General features: G+C 49.6%; 1 protein-coding gene across 1 annotated transcript in view; it reads right to left on the bottom strand.

Annotated features, from left to right (window-relative positions):
- The window catches only part of LOC120860911 (multiple epidermal growth factor-like domains protein 11), a 189,000-nt gene extending 167,605 nt beyond the window's left edge, over window positions 1-21,395 (bottom strand). Inside the window, exons 1-3 of the mRNA XM_040236633.1 lie at window positions 21,295-21,395; window positions 16,852-16,953; window positions 12,152-12,252 (exon numbers count right to left, since the gene is read on the bottom strand). Of these exons, the coding sequence (XP_040092567.1) occupies window positions 12,152-12,252; window positions 16,852-16,953; window positions 21,295-21,392 (301 nt within the window). The 5' untranslated portion in view covers window positions 21,393-21,395. The remainder of the gene's footprint in view (window positions 1-12,151; window positions 12,253-16,851; window positions 16,954-21,294) is intronic.
- Window positions 21,396-21,901: the final 506 nt, after the last annotated feature.

The following is a 21,901-nucleotide window of genomic DNA, read 5'->3' as shown; positions in this document are numbered from 1 at the left end:
TATATATCCTAGGGAATTATTATACTCAGTATTTTGTGATGAACTGTAAGGAAAAAGAATCTGAAAAGATAGAAATACATATGTATGGATAACTATCACTTAACTGTACACTGGAAACTAACACAACATTGTAAGTCAACTGAAAAAAAAAACAAAAACAGGATAAGGGCCTACAGAAAGATGTCAGGGAAGGAGCTCCTATTTCAGACATGGGGTCAGAAAGACTCTGATAATATGGCGTGTGAGAGAACACTGAGTGAAATGGGGAGTGAGCCACGTGGTATCCAGGGGCAGAGGGAGCAGCAACCAGGGCTCCCTGTGTGCTGAGGCAAGGACACGAGGAGAAAGCGCAAGGAGGCCGCATGGGAGCAATGGGTCAGAGTTAGCCGAGGCCAGGCCCTGGGGTTTAGCACATGGTGTGAACCTCAGAGAAGCAGCCAACTCCCAGCAAGGACAGGAAGGAAGTCAGAGGTGGGATCCTGTAGATATTGAGGGAATTCAGATGATGGAAAGTGGGGACCTTGAAGCAGTTTCCAGAGAGAAGTGGGGAGTTAGGCTGGGGACAAGTTTGCTATTTCACAGGCTTCACACGGCCCAGGACACCAGGAAGGGGACTTAAATAAATGCCCACTACTCTGACACTAATAAAGGCTTCACCTTGGAGGCTGCCCAGTCTGGACAGCTGAGGTTTAATTACAGCTGCAGCTGAAAATTAAGAAGCAGCACCTCCATTCTTCCACGGCTGCATCAGCACAAAAGACCCTGCTGGCACTTGGTACAGGTGGGGGCAGGGGAGGGAGGGGGCGCCTGGCAGGGAAGCTTAGGCCTAAGCCAGCAGAACACAGCCTGCCCGACCCCAGATCTCCTGTGTCTGAGGACCAAGGTAGGGGGCACAGCCACGGCTCAGCCGCCCCTGCACACACCTCCTAACCTGGCTTTATTCTCTTCCCATGCTTCTCTGCACTGCTGCCCCTGGACACTACAGTGAGCATGTCACTGGCTGCTTCAGTGATCTCCTGAAATTGTCCAGTCCGCCCAGTGCAGAGCTGAGGGTCCAGACGCGCCTCACCCTGGCCCCTTCTCCCACCACTTTTCTGCCTGTGCTCCTGCTGGGAGTGTGCTGATCCTGTTTGCCCTTTCATCTCTGCTCTGGCTGTCCCCTCTCCAGAGAATGGTCTCTCTCACAAAAATAATACAAAGAGCAGTAGCTAACATTTACTGAGCTCTTACTGTGTGCCAGGCCCTGGCCTAAATGCTCTCTTTGTGGTAACTCATTTAATCCCCATGACAACCCAAACAGTAGGCACTTAACACAGCTCTACCTTATTTTACAGATGAGAAAACCAAGATAGAGTGGTGAAATAGTCTCAGCACGGCACAAAAGGCTTCAAAACTCACACTCCTAGCCATTGCCCATCTCTTGTCCTCCTCCCAAGTTCCCGCTCATCTTTCAGGCTCAGCTCAAAACTGACCTCCTTCAAAGAATCTTCTTTGACACCCCGGCCTTAGATTCCCCAGAGAGAATTGCTCGCTTCTTCCTAAGAGGTCTCTCAGTATTGGGGGTAGAAATAGAATGAATTCTGTTTCATCCATTCACCCTGTTGGTCACTCATTCAATAATTATTCAGTACTAAGTGCCAGGTCCTGCGCATAGCCCATGGAGTAGAAGACGTGATTCTTCTGCTTGGGGAACTCACTTTTGAGTGGGAGAAATGGATGGGGCAGCAGCATCACACCCAGTGTGACAGAGTGACCGAGGGGACCCAGCATATGGAATCAACCACCACGTGGCTTCCAGACCTCCCAAACTACCAGGTCAGAAAACGAGGCGTCAGAAAACGAGGAACCCAAAGCAAGTGCTAACAAGATGAGTGTCCAGAGAATCTGCTGGGCCTTGGGGTGCCTAGACCATGAATTTACTCATTCAACAGTTGTTTACTGAGGGCCTGAAAAGCACTCACGGGTGAACAGTAGCAAGTCTTTGGTACTTGTTTCTCCCTCCACCTGAGTTATTTGGCAGCAGGGTTAGGCATCAGTCTTGTATAAGTTGGGTCAGTGCGAATCAGCCGTTCCAGGCATCCTAAATCAGTGCTCTAAGCCCACAGACGCAGGAGATGCTCATGGCCACACTGGCTTTGGCCACTCATCGAGGGCCTGCTGGGGCAGCGCGATAGCCATTCTTTCCCCTCCAACAGCCTGGTGACACCCTCTGTGTCTTTGCCTGCTTCTTTACAGTGTGATTATACTGTGCTGGAATTTTTGAAAAGTTAAATGCACACACACATATATAACCATTTTCCCCCACTAGACCACTTGCTTCTTATTCATCTCTCTATTCCCAGGACTCTGTAGTGCCCTCAGGGCACAGGTATCGAGTAAATGTTGATAGATAGATGGACAAATGGAAAGATGAATGCTGTTCTAGGCAGCAAAGCTCAGCACCAGGGGTTGGTGACCCCAGGGAGCACCATCAGCACTGTTCCTGGTGATGGCGGCAGGCAGGATTCCCCGGGGAGCCTCTCAGAGGACCAGCAGAGAATTATTTCGCCTAGTATTTATGTGTTTCAGACAGAGCCCACAGCTCTGGGTACACATGCATACACACACACACACGCAGCCATCCCCCACTCACTACCCTGATCCTGGCACCTATCAGACCCATTTAGCAAAATTTTAAGGTCAAACCAGTTTACCCTTAGTCCCTTCCTCTCCCTATACACCTCTCTACCTGCCCTCTTATCTCAACCCACTTTCCTCTCCTGGCCATTGGTCCCTCCTGCCAAGAGAAAACCCACTGCAGGAAGGGAAAGTACAGGATTGGAAGCTGATCTCAAATCCTGGGTTGCACTTGTGCATGTGGGTGCATCACGTGGCCTCAGTCAGCTGTAGTTCCCTCTGCTGCACAGGGCGGGCAGGCATTTGTTTAGTGTATAAGTCGTGTCCGACTCTTGCAACTCCATAGACTGTAGCCCGCCAGGCTCCTCTGTCCATGGATTTCTTAGGCAATAATACTGGAGTGGGTTGCCATTTCCTCCTTCAGGGGATCTTCCCAACCCAGGGATCGAACCTGCGTCTCCTGCATCGGCAGGTGGGTTCCTTACCACTGAGCCATAGGGAAGCCCCACTGTAACAAGGGCAGTAACAATAATACTCACCTCTCCAGCCTGGGAGCACCAAGTGACACTCTGTATGGGAAATGTTGGGTAAACCACCAGAGGTTATACTACTGTTTTATTACGTTGTTGGAAGTTAGCGATCTTAAATGTCACAGGGTCTGATTATAAAGCCCCTGATTCTGCCACTCACTGTAAACCAGGGGCAGTTCCAGTGACAAGGTAAAAAGCGCAAAGATAGGCACCTCCTGCTACAAAAATGCCTCCCAAACATAATGAAAATATTTTTTAAATATATACCTGAACTCTAATAAGAGAAAAATAAATCCCTAAGTGTGAGAAAAGGGTAGGGGGAGTTTAGGAGTTGCAGAAGGTCAGGTGCTGAAGCTAAGGTAGCCCAGGGAGCTAAGGTAGCCCTGGCTAGCTGCTACCCCTAGTCCTCAGCCCAGGCTGGGAGCATGGTGGTTAACACCCACACAGACAGACTGGACCTTGGGAGCTGCCAGCTCCAAGGATGGGATACTTGAAAATGCTGCCTAACCAGCCTAGGAAAGAAACAAGGATTTGGGATGAGGAGAAATGTCTCCCACAAGAAACAAAAAAACAGGAGCGGGAACTGGGGAGTGACTGCTTAATGGGTGCAGGGTCTCTTCAGGAGTGGCAAAAAAGTTTTAGAACTAGATAGGAGTGATGGTTATACAACACGGTGAGAGCACTAAACGCCGCTAAATTGAATACTTCAAAATAGTTTATTATGTTATGTGAATTTCACAATTTTTTTTAAGAGGGGAAAAGACTCTAAGCCTTCACCACACACTGTAATCTCAAACCAAATTATCAGTGCAAAGGCTGGTCTTGAATCAGTGAAAACCATTAGTGTGCCTAATAAGTGAATGTGAAACTAGTGTGTGGGGCTCTTGTACAACCCAGGAGATGGGGAAGGGAAAAAAGGCAAAAAGGGTCATAGAAAAAAAAAAAAAAACAACGAAATAATTACAACCTATGTGAGGAAACAACCCATGATCAGGGAGAATCAGCTACCTCCACAAACGGGAGAACTGATATCCTAAGAACTTGATCTAATAGGACTAATAGCTCAAGATAGAACTATTTAAAGAGACTACAGAAGGAGTATGTTTAAAATAATTAAAGCAATAGAAGGAGGATTAGAATTTATAATGAAAGAATAGGGCACTACAGGAAGGAAACAGGCAGATCTTGAAAAAAAAAAAAAGGAACTAGAAATGAAACATGTTGTCATTGGAATTAAGACCTCAAAAGACAGGTTAATTAGCAGAATGAAAGGATTTGACAAATGGGTTGGAGGAAAATGTCCAAGATACAGCCTGGAGAGATAAAGAGATGAAAAATTAGAGCTTAGGAGAGACAAAGGCTGCAATGAGAGAGTCCAACACGTTGGAGCTCCAAAAGGAGAGAACCGGAAGGATGAAGGAAAGGAGATATTTGAAGAGATATGCCTGGGAACTTTCCAGAACTGATACAGAACATGACTCTTTAGCTTGAGGAAGATGTATACCTCTGAGGAGCCAACAGTATTAATAAAAGTAGCTTCACACCCATACACAATCTAGGGAAACCGCAGAGCGCTGCAATGACCAAGTCCAGAGCACAACAGAAAAACATCCTCAGACCACTGAAGGAAAATGACTGAGAACCTGGAACTTCATCCACAGTAAACCACCCACCAAGAGTGACAGCAAAAATAATGGCATCTTCAGACAAGTTAGAACATTAGAGTCAATCACTTCGTAGACGCTTCTGGGGAAAAAAAACACAAAAAAAGACCCTTCAAGAACAACGAAGCTGAACCAAGAAGGAAGAAGTGAGAGGCAAGAAGAGATGGGAGCAAAGAAGAGTCAACAGGAGTTAAATTTCAAGGTAAATGACAGCTGACTGTGCAAAACAACTGCAACAGTAAATATGAGGTACCTAAATCCCAAAATGGTACGAAGAGGGACTTCCCTGGTGGTGCAGTGGTTAAGAATCCACCTTCCAAAGCAACGGGACTCGGGTCCAATCCTTGGTCGGGGAAACTAAGATTTTCACGTGCCACGGGCAACCAAGACCCCCACACCCCGCCCCTGCCCCCGACACAGCTACTGAGCCTGTATGCCCTGGAGCCCGTGCGCTGCAATGAAGGATCCCACGTGCTGCAAATAAGACCCAACGCAGCCAAAAGCAAACAAATAAGTAAATATTCAAAACGTTAAAAAAACAACCCGCTTTAAAAAATGCTGTGAGTTTACTGGAGTAAGTCTTATGCACCCCTTGGGCTCCCTCCTGGCAGCCAACCTCCTGGATCTTCTGCTGTGGGTTTCTCCCCGTCAGTCACCCACATAGACTGACCCCATTGGGCCTGGGTGGTCGGCCTTTTGGGGACAGTTCAACCAGGTTACCCAGGTATGCTGAGCACCCCTCAGTGAGCTCAGCCCATCAGTCACATACCCAGAATTTCTGGCTGATCCCTCCACTTCTGGATCTGGATGAAATCCACACAGCAAGGGGGAGGCTTTGGCATTCCCAGTGGCCACTGAAAGGGCTTCACTACACAGTCTGGAAGTTTGCGGCGGGGGGGCGGGGGGCGGAATTAACTCCCTCTGGGGGAAACGCTGACCAAAGGGAGATAAGAGACATGGGGGTTGTGTAGAGAAACTCCCTCCTCACTGGCCACTCTGAGATGTGCTCTTCTCCCATCAGGAGAAGCCCTAAATATCAAGGGGATACACCTGTTGAGAACCAGCTAGGCTCTTTGCAATTTACCAAAAGATGAGGTCAGCACAGCAATCATGCCTTAGCATAACTAACACCAGTGGTTTTCAAAGAGTGGGTCCCGTTATAGCAGTGTGAGCATCAGCTGGGAACTTGTTAGAAATGCAAATTCCCCAGCCTCACTCCAGGTTTTCTGAATCTGAGCCTCTGAGGCTGGGACCCAGGGGTATGCATGGTAACAAACCTTCCGGGTGATTCTGAGATTAGGATATCAAAGGATCAGTAAAGCATGGTGATTACCATGGCATCTATGAGGCGCCTGTGATAAGGACTGAGTCTACTCACTAAATACCTCTGGCCCTCTGACTTCAGTCTGCCTGAGCCCTCTTTGTTGCTGCTTAGTCACCAAGCCCTGTCCAGCTCTTTGCAACCCTATGGACTGTAGCCTGCCAGGCTCCTCTGTCCATGGGATTCTCCAGGCAAGAGCACTGGAATGGATTGCCATTTTCTTCTCCAGGGGATCTTCCCAACCCAGGGCTGGAACCTGTGTCTCCTGCATTGGCAGGCGGATTCGTTATTGCTGAGCCACTGGGGACGCCCATGCCAAAGCCCTCTGCTGCTGCTGCTGCTGCTGCTGCTGCTGCTAAGTCGCTTCAGTCATGTCCGACTCTGTGCGACCCCATAGACAGCATCCCGCCCCCATCCCTGGGGTTCTCCAGGCAAGAACACTGGAGTGGGTTGCCATTTCCTTCTCCAATGCATGAAAATGAAAAGTGAAAGTGAAGTCACTCAGTCGTGTCCAACTCTTAGCAACCCCATGGACTGCAGCCCACCAGGCTCCTCCGTCCATGGGATTTTCCAGGCAAGAGTACTGGAGTGGGGTGCCATTGCCTTCGCCAGCCAAAGCCCTCTACTCTCTGTCAAATCAACCAGCAACATCACAGAAGGTGACTGCTCCATCAGCCTGGGTCCTGGGGTGATGTTTTCAAGGAGCAGGGCCCACCTGGCCCTCAATGGACATGTAATGTGAATCAGACACAGAACTTCATTGTTTTAAGCCACTGGGATTTGGGTGCTGTTTGTTACTGCAGCATAACCCAGCTCATCAAGTCTGATATGGGCCAATATTTTCAAAGAACAGAGCTTCCTAAAATGCCCACTGCCCTATCTTGCAAGAAAGGAGAAAGAAGGAAATGTGCTCGTACTCAATGATCTTCAGGAAATATTTGATACCTGGACAACCAAGAGTGGCCAGGACTCAGCTGTCTCTAGATAATGGGAGGGGGTGGGTAGCTTTGGTGCAGGTGGTTCTAGAAGGACTGCCAAGGGCTCTGGGATGATGATGGCAGTTCTGGGCCAGAGGAAATGGTACAAAAAGGAGAAAAATAGGCCAACCTGCATTTGTAGCAAGCATTATGCTTTCTAGGACACTTGTTTATTGTTTCCTCTTTCCTCCATCCACACACAGGCATGATCCATCCTAAGCCACAGTAGGTGCAGAGAGGCAAAGGGACTTGCCCAAGGTTGCACAGCAAGTTGGTGGCAGAATCAGCTAAGGCTGTCACTCCCAAGTAAGTGTTGTCCTAGCACCTGCCAAGAACAGGCTCCAGGAAGATGGTTTTGGAAGGAAGTCAATATCCTCCTGCCCCTTCCCAGAGCACAGGCGATGTTCTTGTACAGGATCCCAAAGACTCCGGCGTCAGATGGGTCCCCCCAGGCTTTGGTGAGCTTGGAGGTTTTCTGGCCTCCAAGGGGTGGAGAGGGAGGAGTAGAGTTTCAGGGACTACAAGGCTTTAGCTCCTGAATGCTCCCAGCTTTACAAGCTTCTCTTCTAGCACCCCGCATCCTGGCCCACCCTGCACCCTCTCACTACTATTTGTTCCTCTCACAAGTTCCCAGACCTTGGGGCCTCCACTCTTTGTGGAAAGGTGACAAAGCCCACAGGGGGCTGGCTGATCCCCTCTCCCTTTTCTCCCAGCACAAGAAGCAGGAACAGAGTCCAGGTAGTGGCTAACACCCGCCTGTCATTGGTTGAATCATGTCCTGCTAAAATCCATCTGTTGAAGTCCTAACTCCTGGCAACACAGAATGGGACCTTATTTGGAGACAGGATCTCACAGAGGTAATCATGTTAAAATGAGGTCATCAGACTGTACCCTAATCCAATATGACTAGTGTCCTTTAAGTGGGGCAATTTAGAGACATGCGCAAGGAGAAGAAAGTCATGTGAAGAATAGAGTTATGGAGCCACAAGCCAAGGACTCCCAGAAGCTAGGAGAGAGGCCTGGAACAGATCTTTGCCCACAGATGGTCCCCCAGAAGGGACACCCTGATGGCCTGACTTTGGACTTCTAACCTCCAGAACAGGCTTCCCAGGTGGCAAAGTGGTAAAGAATCCACCTGCCGACGCGGGAGATGCAAGAGACACAGATCCTATCCCTGGGTCGGGAAGATCCCCTGGAGGAGGGCATGGAAACCCACTCCAGGATTCTTGCCTGGGAAATCCCATGGACAGGGGAGCCTGGAGGACTACGGTCTGTGTGGTCGCAAAGAGTCAGAGTAGAGCTCGCACAAACTCCAGAATGGAGAGACAATACACTCTCGCTGTTTAAGCCACCCAGACTGTGGTGCTTGGTAACTCTTGGCCCTGAAACCTGCTCCTCATTCCTCGTTTCCTGTTCATCCTAAAATCACCTCCATGGACATCCCTCTCTGCACTCCATCCCCTCAGTGTCGGTCAGCACATAAATTACAAGTGCCCCAGCACCGAACTGGCCCCCAGGAAGATACAGGGATGAACTTGAAGTAGGTAGAGTTGGCAGCATCAAAGGATCTAGATCGAGTCTGTGGACCCAGGTTCAAGTCCTAGCCCTGCCCCAGTTATGATTCGGGAACCTGGGAGAAGTCCCTTCTTCACTCTGGACCTTACTGTCCCATCTGTATTGTGATAAGCTTGACTTCCATGATCTTAGTTTCCTTCTGGCTGTGAAATTCTCCCATTTTCAGTCTAGATAATATTTGTTTGCAATCATTTTTGTACTCTTCCCTAGAAACTTACTCTTATGACCTCACCTCAGGGTCCACTTGCTTCATGAACCTCTTCCCTCACTCCCATGACCTGCCACACTTTTTTTTAATAATATTTACTTTTATTTATATTTATATTTTTGACTGTGCCGGCTCTTAGTTGCAGCACACGGGATCTTTGATTTTCGTTGCGGCATGCGGAATCTTTAGTTAAGGTGTGCGAACTCTTAATTGTGGCCTGTGGAATCCAGTTCCCTGACCAGGGATTGAACCTATGCCCCTTGCATTGGGAGCACAGTGTCTTAACCACTGGACCACCAAGGAAATTCCTCTCTCTCTCTCTTCTCTCCTCTCTCTCTCTCTCTTCTCTCCTCTCTCTCTCTTTCTCTTTCTCTCTCTCCCTCCCTCCCTCCCTCCCTCCCTCCCTCTCTCTCTCTCTTTCTCTCTCACTAGTCCAAACGCATTTCCCTTGACCAGGCCCCATTAGTTAACATGTTTGCAAAGCAGGATAACATAGCCATTTAATAAATACTGTGTTGAAACACCCTGTGATGCCTTCCTCGTCTATAGCTGATTTCTCATTAATGCTCAACAAGTGGGTGTGGCTAAAAAGACAGCCTCTCCTCTTAACTCCTTGATACACCCTGCTTTCCTGAGATGCCTGTCAAAGCATGGACAACACTCTGTTGCACATATTCATGAACCAGACCACCTCCTCCCACCAGGCTGCAGGCTCCCCAAGGCAACAACCATCACTCCTTGGTGTCTACATTCCCCAGCATTTTCATAATGGAAAGCAACAAACATAAGTGGAGAGGATAAACACAAGCATATGGCAGAAACTCTTCACTATGGCCCAGAGGACCCCGTAAAGGTTTCAAGGGAATCCATGAACTCTCTGAAATTGTGTGCAAAGAGTTGTGTGTGCACGTAACTTTATCTATGTGATATGCATTTGCCCAGCGAGAGGATCACTGGACTTCTGAGAAATTAAAGGTCAAGACTCACGAAAATGCTAACACCCAAAACCAGGAAGTGGTGAGGTGACATGTAAGCCCCTACCCTGTACTGTGCCTGGTGGTGAACGTATTACTATTCCCATTTTGCATGAGTGGAAACTCAGGTTCTGAGAGGGGCCATCTTAATTCCTGAAGAGAAGCAGCACGTCCAGAGTGGCTCAGAGAAGACAGCCTAGATTCAAATCCTATCACTTTCTAGCTGTGTGATCTTGGTCATGTTACTTAATGGCTCTGTGACTCAGTTTCTCCATCTGTAAAATGGGAGAACTAAGGGTTGCTACCCCAGAGGGCTTTTGTGAGGAGTTGATGCCTCAGTGTATGCAAAGTGATCAGAATGGTGCCTGACATGAGGTGTGCAGCCTGAAGACAGTGATAAGGAGGATAAAGAGGAAGATGCTGGGAGTGGCAGAGCTGAGATGCACACTCAGGCTGTGTGACTTTTGCCCCTCGGAGCCATTACCCAGCATGCACAATACCCCATCTCACTGCTGAAACTCTGTGGTGCCCTCCTAGGAAAAGCCTCCAGACCTGCAAGTGGCTTTTCTAGCTTGGCTTCCTGGACGTGCCAGGCCTGTGGCACTGACTCAGCGGGTAGTCACTGGCTGTTACATAAGGAGAGGGTGGGAGGCTACAAGCTGCCCTTCCTGGTCAGCAAGGCTGAGCCTGTGCAATCAGGACACTCTGCTTCTGCCCCATCTTCATCTTCCAAGAGCTGTACCGACATCCGCTAATGGAAATTAGAAAGGCGACGTGCTCATCCATTCCCAGAGCCCTTGCTGATGACCAAAATTCCTTTATAATTTCGCTGTGCCCTGAGCACCAACGGGCCACTCACATCCATCCTGCTCGGGCTTAATGAGTCCCGTGTCCCACTCCACACCTGACTCCCGCTCTGCTTTGAGCAGACAGAGCAGCAGCAGTAAAGCCTTGGTCCTGATCTCACTTCTACACCTGGGTCCCCTCAGTGGCCCTCTCGCAAGAGAAGTGTCGACCTAGGCCTTGTTCCAGTCCAGTCCTCTGGCCTGCTCCTAGCAAGCAATATTTTGGGGTTTGCTTTGGGTGAGTATCTTTGTACTTTTCCTGGGAAACCATCATTATTGAACCTATTTGTGAGAGCATTTTTCATTCATTCCTGTAATGCAATTAGGATCGAGTTTCTTCAGCATTAGGGGAGATGTAACATCAGTAGGGGAAAATTGTCATTTCATTCCCAACGTCAATACGCCCACTCTGCCCAAATTCTCTGTCTGGTACTAACCTGGTTTACCCTCTCAAAACGCAAGGAGAATACTAACAAGGAAACTCACTCTCCAAATTAAGAGGCAGAAGCTCTGGGGCTGGATTCTTCTCTCAGCCATTAAACAGGAGGCTCCTAGCTTTTCTGACCACTCTCCTTCAGTGGAAGGAACCCCCAATACCTACTAGAAAGCTCCATACTGGCCCTCTCCATTGTTCAGAGGTGAGTGGGAAAGAGTCCCCAAGAGCCTGACAACAGGGCCCTACAATCATTCTTCCAGAGAGGTTGAGTGACTTGCCCAAAGCCACATGGTGTGAGATGGAGACCAAACCCAGAACCTAGACCTGCAGGCTCCTGGGTGTCGCCTACTGCATGACAGTGTCCTCTACCCACAGGCCTGCAGCTGCCAGAAACCTAGCCCTCATCTCTCTGGGGACACCAAGGCTTCAGTTTTCTGTAGACAAAGAGGGGAAGAGTTGACAGATATCTTTCATGAACTTCAGTATTTCCCAGTCCTTTTTGGAAATCCTCCCAATTACTGGAACCAGCCTCTTTCAATCTTATTCTTGCCATCCTCCTTCTAGGTACTACAACCTTGCCATCCAAGGATTTCACCTTCCCTGCTTCCTCTCTTCCACCCAGCGGTCCATCCATCCTCGCATCTCTCTCCCCCTCCATCCATTGATCCATTCACCTCCTCTTTTCTCCTTGAGCACCCCTGATCTGTGCCAGGCCTCGGCACTTCTTCCCCATTGCTCCTCGGGCACCCACTCCAGAAGAGTTCACTACTCTCCTGACCCTGTCAAAGCCTAGAACTGATGTGCTTATATCCACCCTCTTAGGAGGCTGATCTGATAGACAAATTTGTGCTAAGGTGTTTGCACCAGACCCATTATCCCCCCAGAGCTGGCAGCAGGCAAGGACTTCTGGAGCCCTCAGGTCACTGCCCAGGGCCTAGATGACAGCCCTACCTCCCTTCCCCTTGGTCCCCCTGCCCGCCCCTCCCCACCTCCGCCCGCACGTACGTATGCAGAAGTCTCCATTCTCATAGTAGCCAGGACAGCACTGGGATCTCCGCCGGTACATCGTTCGCAGCCCACGCCGATATGCCGTCTTATAACTGATCCTAAGGCACAGGAGAGAAAGCCACTTGAAAGTATTGAAAATCAATCACTCCTGTTAGAATGATATTTGTGTTAAGCTATATCAAGGATGCCATTCAATAATGACTTTAAAATGCATGGCAGCTTCGACTATGAAGGAACACAATAAAGAAAAATCGATGGTGAGATCCGGGCCATCGTGAGGCAGAATGTATTACTGACTCGGCAGTGTTTGCTACACCTGCTGATTTTTCCCCAGTCCCTTCAGAGTGATATTTAGAAGGACTGTAGAAGATACTTTGGGGGTTACACTGTAGATGATAACTGGAGGCTTCTCCTGAAAACCTCCAGACTCAGGGCTAGAGCAGCCCACGGGGTGACCTGGACAGGAGTTTCTATGCCAACTGCCACCACCCCAACCATGACTGCTGATGGCTCCTTGGGGATTGGTCCACCCAACTGGAGAACCGAAGCCAAATCAGCCAAAGGACCCCCTGAGTCTGACTTGGTCCCAGAGAGTAGATCAATCTCCCTCACACCAAAAATAACACCGCCTGGGGAAGAGCTTTGTGTGCCATCTTGGGAAGGCTCAGAACCAACACTAGCTCTTCAGAAGAAGAAGCTAAGATCCAGAGAGCAGAAGCTCTGGGCGGGGAGTCAGAGGCCTGGATTCCAGTTCTGATGCTGGCATGGGTGTTGAGACTTTGCCCTGTGCCAGACACTTGCAGGCAAAATCTCATTCCAGTCTCTCTCTGAGACAGTAGCATTATTATGCGCCCCCCTTTATTTATTTATTTTTCTTCCTTAGAGTTTTTCTTCTTATTTTGTTTTATGAAAACTCCCCCTTTGTTTTATGGATGAGAAAAGTGAGAAGTTAATGACTTGCTGAAGGTCGCACAGCTAAAAGTTTCAGAGCCAGGATTCAAATGGAAGTCACTGTCGTTTCAGAGCCACTGGGTTTAACCCAGTGGGAACTGAGCCCTGAGCCAGTTCCTACTGGGTGGCTTGCTAGGCTTATGGGATTGTCATTGTGAAGCAGTAAGACAAGGGAAGGTATGGTGTGAGGACTGAGTCCAAAGGTGAAAGTGTTAGTCACTCAGTCGTGTCCCCATGGACTGTAGCCTGTTAGGCTCCTCTGTCCATGGGATTCTCCAGGCAAGAACACTGGAGTGGGTAGCCATTTCCTTCTCCAGGGGACCTTCCCAACCTGGGGATTGAACCTGGATCTCCTACATTATAGGCAAATTCTTTACCAGCTGAGCCACCAGGGAGTCCTTAAAGAGGGAGTCAAATTTGGGTAGACAGGCAAAGCCCCTTCCTCACACACAAGGTCAAAATGGGGGAGATTTGAAGTGGGTATTAAAGACCAGAGAGAGGAAGTAACTTCCCAAGGTCAAAGTTAGAGTCAACCCAAGTCCTTGGGACTTGAAGCCAGAGCTCTTTTACTTCTCCACCAGCACCGCAGGAGAGCCAGCCCTGGGGACCCCTGCTCAGGGGCAGAGTAGCAGGGCCCCATCACTGGAGATATCCTTATTCTGCTTTAACATGGAGGGTCAGGCTGACTTGGGCAGGGAATCCAACAGTATGGGCTGGGTCGGCCCTCCCAGTCCTTACAGCGCTCACTTTATGACAAATGACAGTGTGGGACTCCAGGGAAATCTGTGATATTTGGGAATGTCGTAAACTAAGGTCATTCTACTTTGTCAAAAGCCCATAATGGAAGGTAAGCCAGCCTCCAAGCAAAGCTACTTCCCCGGCACAGGAAGGCAGCTCCCGGCAATCTCAGGAGTTGTATAAGCCTCCCAAATAAAGAATGACTCAGGGTTGACTCAGAGGTCATGCAGTCCATGCCTCCCACCAAACAGGGTTATCCCCAAGCCCTTCCAGTGGAGAGGCGTTCTCAGCATCATTAAAGCCTCCCAGGAGAGAGGTCCCCCCCTGCTTCTTGCTTGCCCATCTTTGCTGATTCCCGGTGCTGGGGTGGCAAACAGGAGACAGAAGGGGCCAGAGGCCAGGCTGCTATCAGATGGATGCTGTGTTCAAACAAGCCATCCCACACTGAAGGAGACTGATGGTGCAGCTGTCAGCATGCACACTCCAGGGCATCAGGAAAGCGGCAAAGCAACTCAATAATTTAGCAAAATAATTCATGTTCAGAAATACAGCCTATTTTAATAAGCAGCCACTCACTCACCCTTCCCCAGTGGTGATGGACGGCAGCTCCAGCCTCCAAGTGCCACAAAGCCTCTCCTTAGAGCAAATCTGGCTCTGGCACAGGGCTTGACAGAGTCAGAGAGGGAGCAGGACTTCTCTTTCTGCCTCTGCCTTTGACCAGGGCGACAGGCAGCTACCTCGGCAAATTAGGGGAGGTGAAGGGGATGCAGTAATGCGTGAGTAGTTCCTGTGAGACCCACCCTCCTGCAAACAACTATGCAATCTGTGGGGTGGGGGGCAGGGGACAACCTAGCTAAAGAGCACTAGAGAGAGAACAAAGGCAGATATTGGAGAGAAGTAGACACTTGAAAGAAGGGAATGACACAGGACAAGATGAGCCCAGGGGCAAGTCCCAGGCAACAACATTCCCGGTGGCTAAAATTCAGACAGAGGACACACTGCCTACTGGTTTGAAGAATCACAGGACAAGCTGAGGGTGAACCCAGTAACTAGAAAGTGACAAAGAAAACCCTAGAAAGGAGAGAACCATAAAGAGGAAGTCCCATATTCTTTGTAAAAAATTCTGCCCCAAATTCTGGCCCTGAAGTGCATGTGTGGAGGGTAGGTTACAAATGGTCCAGAAAAGCCTGAAAATATTGAACTTTCAGAGTTTGGAAACTGAGTTTAGCCAAATTAGTTAGCTGCTAAAACAACCAACCAGAAACAACAATATAAGAGAACATAAGAGAATTCAGTCTCTTTTATTCATAATGCCCAGAATACAATTCAAAATTATTAGACACATAAAGAAACTAGAAAATTGTACCTTTATAAAAGAAGAGGCAGTCAATGAAGACCAACTCTCAGATGGCCCAGATGTTAAAATTAGCAGACAAGGATTTTAAAGCAGCTATTAAATCTATGTTCAATGTTTCACAATGTTTCACAGCAAGTTACTAGCAAAACCCCCAAAGAAAATGAGGACTTTGGCTTTTTAGCACAGAGCAAGTTTCCCTATCCATGTTTCTTCCCAACATGATTCCTACAGAACATCAAACAGCAACTAGGCCCACCAAGACGAAGCAAAAGAAATCTGGAGGCAACACATATGCCCAGCAACTAGGAAACGGGCCTACCAGGCTTCCTCTTTCTCACTGACCCTTCATCTGCTGAATTATCACTCCCTTAAGTAACAAAGCTACCTTGCCTATAGCTAACCCCTCAGTTTTCTCCACTTTCCCCTGCTTTGTTCAAAGTATTTTTACATCCCTGACCTCACTGGACCCTACAGGTATGTAGGGCAAGTATTAAAGTGTTAGTCACTCAGTCTTGTCCAACTCTTTGCAACCCCATGGCACTAGGGAGAGAAAAGAGGAAGGAAGAGAGAACATGTTTTGTTGGATGACCCTGGGCAAGTCATTCTATTTTGGGATTCCCTGTGTACTCATCAAATATGTAATGACCCACCAGGCTCCCCTGTCCATGGGATTCTCCAGGCAAGAATACTAGAGTGGGTAGCCAATTCCTTCGCCAGGGGATCTTCCTGACTCAGGGATCAAATCCCGGTCTCCTGCATTGCAAGTGAATTCTTTACCATCTGAGTCACCAGGGAAGCCACGCAGGGCAAGGGTCATTACATGTTTGATGAGTACACAGGGAATCCCAAAATAGAACGACTTGCCCAGGGTCATCCCTCAGAACAGGTTCTCTCTTCCTTCCTCTTTTCCCTCTCCAGTACCATGAGAGCACACCATAATTTCCAGGAGGGCTGCGGACAAGAGAGCAGGCTTCCCACGTGCAATCATTCAGATGGAGCTCTTCCCATGGGCAGCCTGGCTAAGGCGCCAAGAGGTTCTGGACCCTAGCCTGCACTCTGATCTCCAAGCCCTGTCCCCTGTGTGGGACAACATCTGCTCCAACAGGAGCCCTCTGAGGTTAGCTTTCCCCCAGAAGCAGACCCTGAGACAAGGATTCAAAAGCAAGCAGTTTATCTAGGTGATCCCAGGAAGCGCTGGGAGGGGCACGGAAAATGAGACAGGGAAGTAAAGACAGCCATTCAGGGTGTGCTTTTGAGCAGCTCACTGCTGTGGGTGCCTGGGGTTCCATCCCCCTGAGACCACGAATCTTTTAAGAACAGGCCTCAGAGCTGGCCCCTCTGCCCTAGGGGTAAGGAAGCCGAGATATTCTTCCACCAATTCCTCATCTGTTATTGGATGAGAGGTGCCCCCCTAGGGTAATCGTTCTCGAGCACTTTCCACCTGCCCTGCCCATGAGCTGCTCTGACTACAAAGAAGCCCCTAGCAGCACCTCTTGGGTGAATAGCAGGAGTGGGTACCAAGGGGATGCAGGGGGGGCACTGACTCCATCTTCCAGGAGGGCTTTTCACTAACTTGGAGGAAGGTGAGCCTGAGGGTTGCCTCTCCCTTCCCTCACCCACCCTCTACCCACTATCTGAGAGAGGTACTCACCTGTGTCTGGTACACTTGAACCAGTTGAGGATGTCTGTGCAACGCGTGTAGTAGATCTGGTCAAAGGGGTGTGCGTATGATTCTTGGACGGTCACGGCATAGCTGAGAACCAGACAGGAGATGGAAACTGAGGTCAGTTCTTGGGAGGTGGAGCTGATATTCAGGATGGGGTGTCTCTTCCCAGGGGAGCCAGGCCCCACAGCCAAGTGTCCAGGGCTCCAACCTCCCCTGCCTGACTCCATTCTCCTCCTGCCCTGGGTACTCTCGGGTTTCAAACTTTCCTGATCCCAGGAAAGATGCAGGACACACCCCTTACCATCTTTTGAAGCTCATCTTTTCAGCTCATCTTCTGAAGTTCTAATTAATTTGTTCATTTAACAGAGTATGAATAAAGTTTGCATTTATTCTACTTGGTTCTGGAAGGCCCAAAGCCAGCAAGTTTTAAAATACTTTATGCTTGTTCAGATCTTTATGGTTTTCAAAGTGCATGTATGGAAGATGATCTTTGCTGCAACGTTATGAAATAAGTGGTCACATTTTATAGATGAAGAAACAAAGGCTGAAAGGTGGCTTGCCCAGGTCACACAGCTGGTACCAGTAACTGTTCATATTTGAATGTCCTATGTTAAGTGTTTTAAGCCCTCTTAATCCTCATCTTATGAGGTAGGTAGTGGCGTTGTCAGCCTCATCTTACAAATGACAAAACAGCATCAGAGTGGTTAAGTGACTTCCTCAAGGTCACCCAGGTACCCTCTGCTCTATTGTGTCTCTAGTATAGCTGGGCATGCATCCAGGCCATGCCCCCAGACCTCCTGATCAAAGTGGCATCTTGTTACCTGTCTATGAGCTGTAAACTGGACCAGTGGGTAGAAGCCACTGGCAGGCAGCTCTCAGCTTTACCAGAATAAGCCTTTCTACCTTCCTGCACTGGCAAGAATGCTATGAGAAAGCAGTCACGCCGGGGTGGAAAGTGAGGATCACACTTTCTGTGCAGGAGGGGAGAGGACCTCAGCTGAGAGTTCAGGAATTAATTTTGTGTCAGTTGGTATTATTCAGCGCTTTCCCCTAGAAGGCTCACTGACTTGGGCCAGATGGCCAGGTCCAGGCTATAAAAGCCCGTCTGCTTTGCTGAGGAAACTGTCAGTTTACTTGAGGGAGGAGGGCTGGGGCAGGCCAGCCCCTCCGAGTGAATCCCCAGCAGGCTGGCTGCCACCAGAAATGTCAAAGGTCTCTAGCTCAGGAAAAGGAAGCCAGGAGCTGTCAGCGATGCACACGGACTCGGGGTGGTGGGAAATTCTGTCTGTGCCACACGGAGGATGTTAGGAGGCCCCTGCTGAGCTGCTATACCAGCACCTTAGAGATAGATATGCGTCAGAGGCACGTCTATGTGGAAATGACCCGGACCTGTTTACCTCCATGAGGAGTCTCTCCTCGTTCATCCATCAAAGCAGTAATTCAGCTTGGAGAAACTGAGCTTGTCACCTGCCCTGACATCCCCAAGCCCCTTCCAGCTCTGAAAGCCTATAACCCTGGGCTCCTGCATCTCTACTGAGTCTTGGGGGCAGGAGAACAAATGGATAAGGCCTCAGGGGCTCTGGGTCAAGTTTCAACTCTGTCACTTGTTAGCAATACATCCTTAGATATGATACTTAACTAGTATAAGCCTCCATTTCCATGCCTGTAAACTGACGATAAATATTACCAGGGACTTCATACAGTTACTGCGAGGATTATGGGAGGCAATGATAGCATCTCTCAGGGTGATGGGAAGGTAAAGCAAGATGACACAGGTAAAATGCTCAACAAAAGATACTACACAGCTTAATGAGTATACCATCAGTGCCTAATAGATGCTGGCCATCATCATTATACGACTGGCAGTGACTCACCTCCTTGCCGGGCACTGAGGGAAGTTCCTCCCTGACCACAGTAAGGAATGAGGAGCAAGACCCACACACTGACCAGACTCCCCACCCAGGGGATCAGGTGTCCCTCCCAGCACAGATAAGAACAGTGGGTGCTCAGAGAAAGGGCATCAGCTCAATAGAGGAGGTGGGGAGAGTGTTATGGGGGACAGATCTGGCTCTGCTGGGGGGCCCTACGCCGAGGAAATCAGACAACCAGATCTTGAACCAGCTCCAAGCTTCCGGGTGAAGTGTGTGCCCCTGGTTTCATGGCTGGGTGGTTTAACATGCTCATTTGCCAACATGCTAATGAGGGGCCAGATTAATCTTATAGAGCTGGGCTTTACTCGCCAGAGGAGGTCTTTCGGCTGGGTTTTACAGTGGAGGGGCATAATTAAGGAGGAGCCTGCCAGAAGCACTAATCCACCTGGGAAATTCTCCCTAAGTGGTCTCTGGGGAGCAGGGTGTGTTTCTGGAATGACACAGACTAGACTCATCCGTGCACAGCTGGCAGTGGAGCTCAATTGGAAGAACCACGAAGAAACAGGTGTCTGGAGACATGGGCCTCACTGCACAGCCTCCGGTCTTGAGGCTGGAGAACTCCTTGACCTCCTTTTAGCTGCTGGAGTCTCTCCTCTTTCATCTATCAAAGCAGTAATTCAACTGATGGCCCAAATAGCCCATAATGCCTGCTCAGTGCAGCTCTGGATCAGAATATTTTCACATTCCAAAGGAGTTCATTTTGGGCAGATTTAGAAAATTAGAGAGTTTGATTTAAGTTTAAACTGACCCACTGGTACACATGGCGCTCAGAGAAGAGGGAAGTCAGGGTGGGTCCTGCCATCAGGGAAGGCTTCCTGGAGGAGAGGTTGGAGGCACTGGGAAGGCAGAGGTGAGCAGATAGGAAGGCGGCCTCCCAGAAGCTAGGATACAGCACAGACATCAGCAGGAAGCAATGGTACCCCAGCTGGGAAAGGTGGATGAGACAGGGCTGCTGAGACTGAGGTCTGCAAACCAAAGACTAATGTGGACATCACCTGCTTTCTCCCTCACCCACTGGGGAAAAAAAGGTTTACATTCCCCCAAACTGGGAGGGGTAAAGGGCCTGGCATCCCCTCAGAGTCATGCAGAAAGCTTATAAAACTGTATCTGCATAGGGGATCAAAGTCTGGGCAGAGAGGACCCACGAGACTGCTTTTCACCTGCTCTTCAGGGGGCCTGATGTGCAACAGGATTGATGTTAACTGTCCCTGCAGAGCTGAGTCGTCAACAAGAAAAGACAATAACTGAGCTCCAGTGTTCTTGCCTGGAGAATCCCAGGGACGGGGGAGCCTGGTGGGCTGCCGTCTATGGAGTCGCACAGAGTTGGACACGCCTGAAGCGACTTAGCAGCAGCAGCAACGGTCCTCAAAGCCCTTTCAGGAACTGGTACCCTGATCATCCAACAAGCCTGTGAGGCAGGGGTAATTCTGCCCCGTATTTCAGAGAGACAGAGGTAGTCTGGGGGGTGGTTCAGAGACATCCGACAGTCACGGGGCTAACAGATGGAAAACTCCAGACGGGCGTGAACCAAGATCTCGTCACTGATCGCATGACTGTTCGTCCCACTTCCCCAAAAAGGGACCGCCCACTTCCATCCCAGCCTTTCTACTCCAGTCTCAACTACTCCAGTCTCAACTTTGTCAGGACCCCTCACGGAGCACCTGGTCACTGGAGGCAACAGCATCCCTCCGCCTCCTCAGCCAGTCTCTCCAGGTCCCCGGTGAGGGGACACTCCCTGCCGTGGGGCTGGGACATTCACCCTCACGGGCGGATCCCCTGCCCCACTCACCAGCCCTCCTCTACCACCCGCTTCCCCCATCGGGTCCCCATCTTAATTTTATTCATTTGATTTATTAACATCTAAATGGCAGAGTCATCCTGGTCAGCATGGCCAATCAATTCCAGGGTTTAATTCGGTTTTTCCTGATTGGGTCTCCGGTCACTGTCCTTCTGCTCACCAAAATCAATACTTTCACCTTGTGCTTCAAAGTCAGGTCCTCTGCAGGGCCCTTGCCTGTTCCCCCGGACCTAGTGCCGTGGCCAGAACGCAGCGGCCCTTCCCCAGTCGGCCCACACCCCCAGGCTCACACATCTGAGCTGCTGCATTGCTGCCAGTCCTGGGAGACCAGGAAGGCACCACAGCCTCGGAGAACAAAACCTCCGGACCATAGTCCCTTCTCCTCATCTTTATAGGGGTTGGTCACTGAACCCCTCTGGAACTCTATTTCCTCATCTGTAAAGTGGCTGGAAGTGCGAATTCAGGAAAGAAGGTGTCAACTACCAGGCTGCCCCATTTACACTGCCTGTCACTCAGCACCCCCACCCTCATCCCCACCCCCGTAGTCTCAGACAGGATCTATGTGGGTTTGGCCTGCCTTTCAGGATGGTGCTGTGTCCCCAGCTGGACTGCAGGCCCTTGGTGGATGGCTTCCCAGCAGTGTCAAGACCAGGGTGAAGCCCCCAGGGAGTGTCTGGCCATCCAAGATCCACATCTTACCTCTCCCAGTGGCTGCACACGTTGGGGTCCTCGGGGTTCAGGGAGAGGACGATTTGCAGGAGGGAGCAGACAATGAGTCCTGCCACTGAGCGCACCATCCTGGGCCCTGCAAGGAAGAACAAAGAGAGCAGTGTCATTAATCACATCATCTTCCCAGGCATCTGTTTGGCACCGAGATGCCTTACATGAAGTGGCGGAAGAGGTTCGCTAAGCTGCAAAGTTCTGCATTATCATCATGTAATGAGCATCTGATATTTCACACTTGCAGGCTTTGACTAACACAGTAACACTTCACCAGTTCTGAGTAACTGGGTAGTGGGAAGCCTGAGTCAGGGAAACGTTACATTTCTGGCCAGAGCTTCTCAAATTTTTTGGTTCATGGACTGCTTTTAGAATCTAGTGAAAGTTACAGAACTTCTCCCCTGAAATATGCCCATATGCACACCATTTGGCTTTGATTTCAGGGTGTCCTGAAGCCCCTGAGTCCATCCTTGGACCAAGAAACTCTGATCCACTACCTTAAAAGCAGCACCCTCCCCTGTCCCTTCTCCCTCAACTTTTTTTTTTTTTTGGCTGCCCTGTGCAGCATGCAAGATCCTAGTTCCCT

This window comes from Oryx dammah, unplaced genomic scaffold (assembly GCF_014754425.2).
Source record: "Oryx dammah isolate SB20612 unplaced genomic scaffold, SCBI_Odam_1.1 HiC_scaffold_11209, whole genome shotgun sequence".
NCBI classification, from domain to species: Eukaryota; Metazoa; Chordata; class Mammalia; order Artiodactyla; family Bovidae; genus Oryx; species Oryx dammah.
Note: the sequence above shows the minus strand (reverse complement) of the source record. Positions and strands in the feature narration are given on the sequence as shown.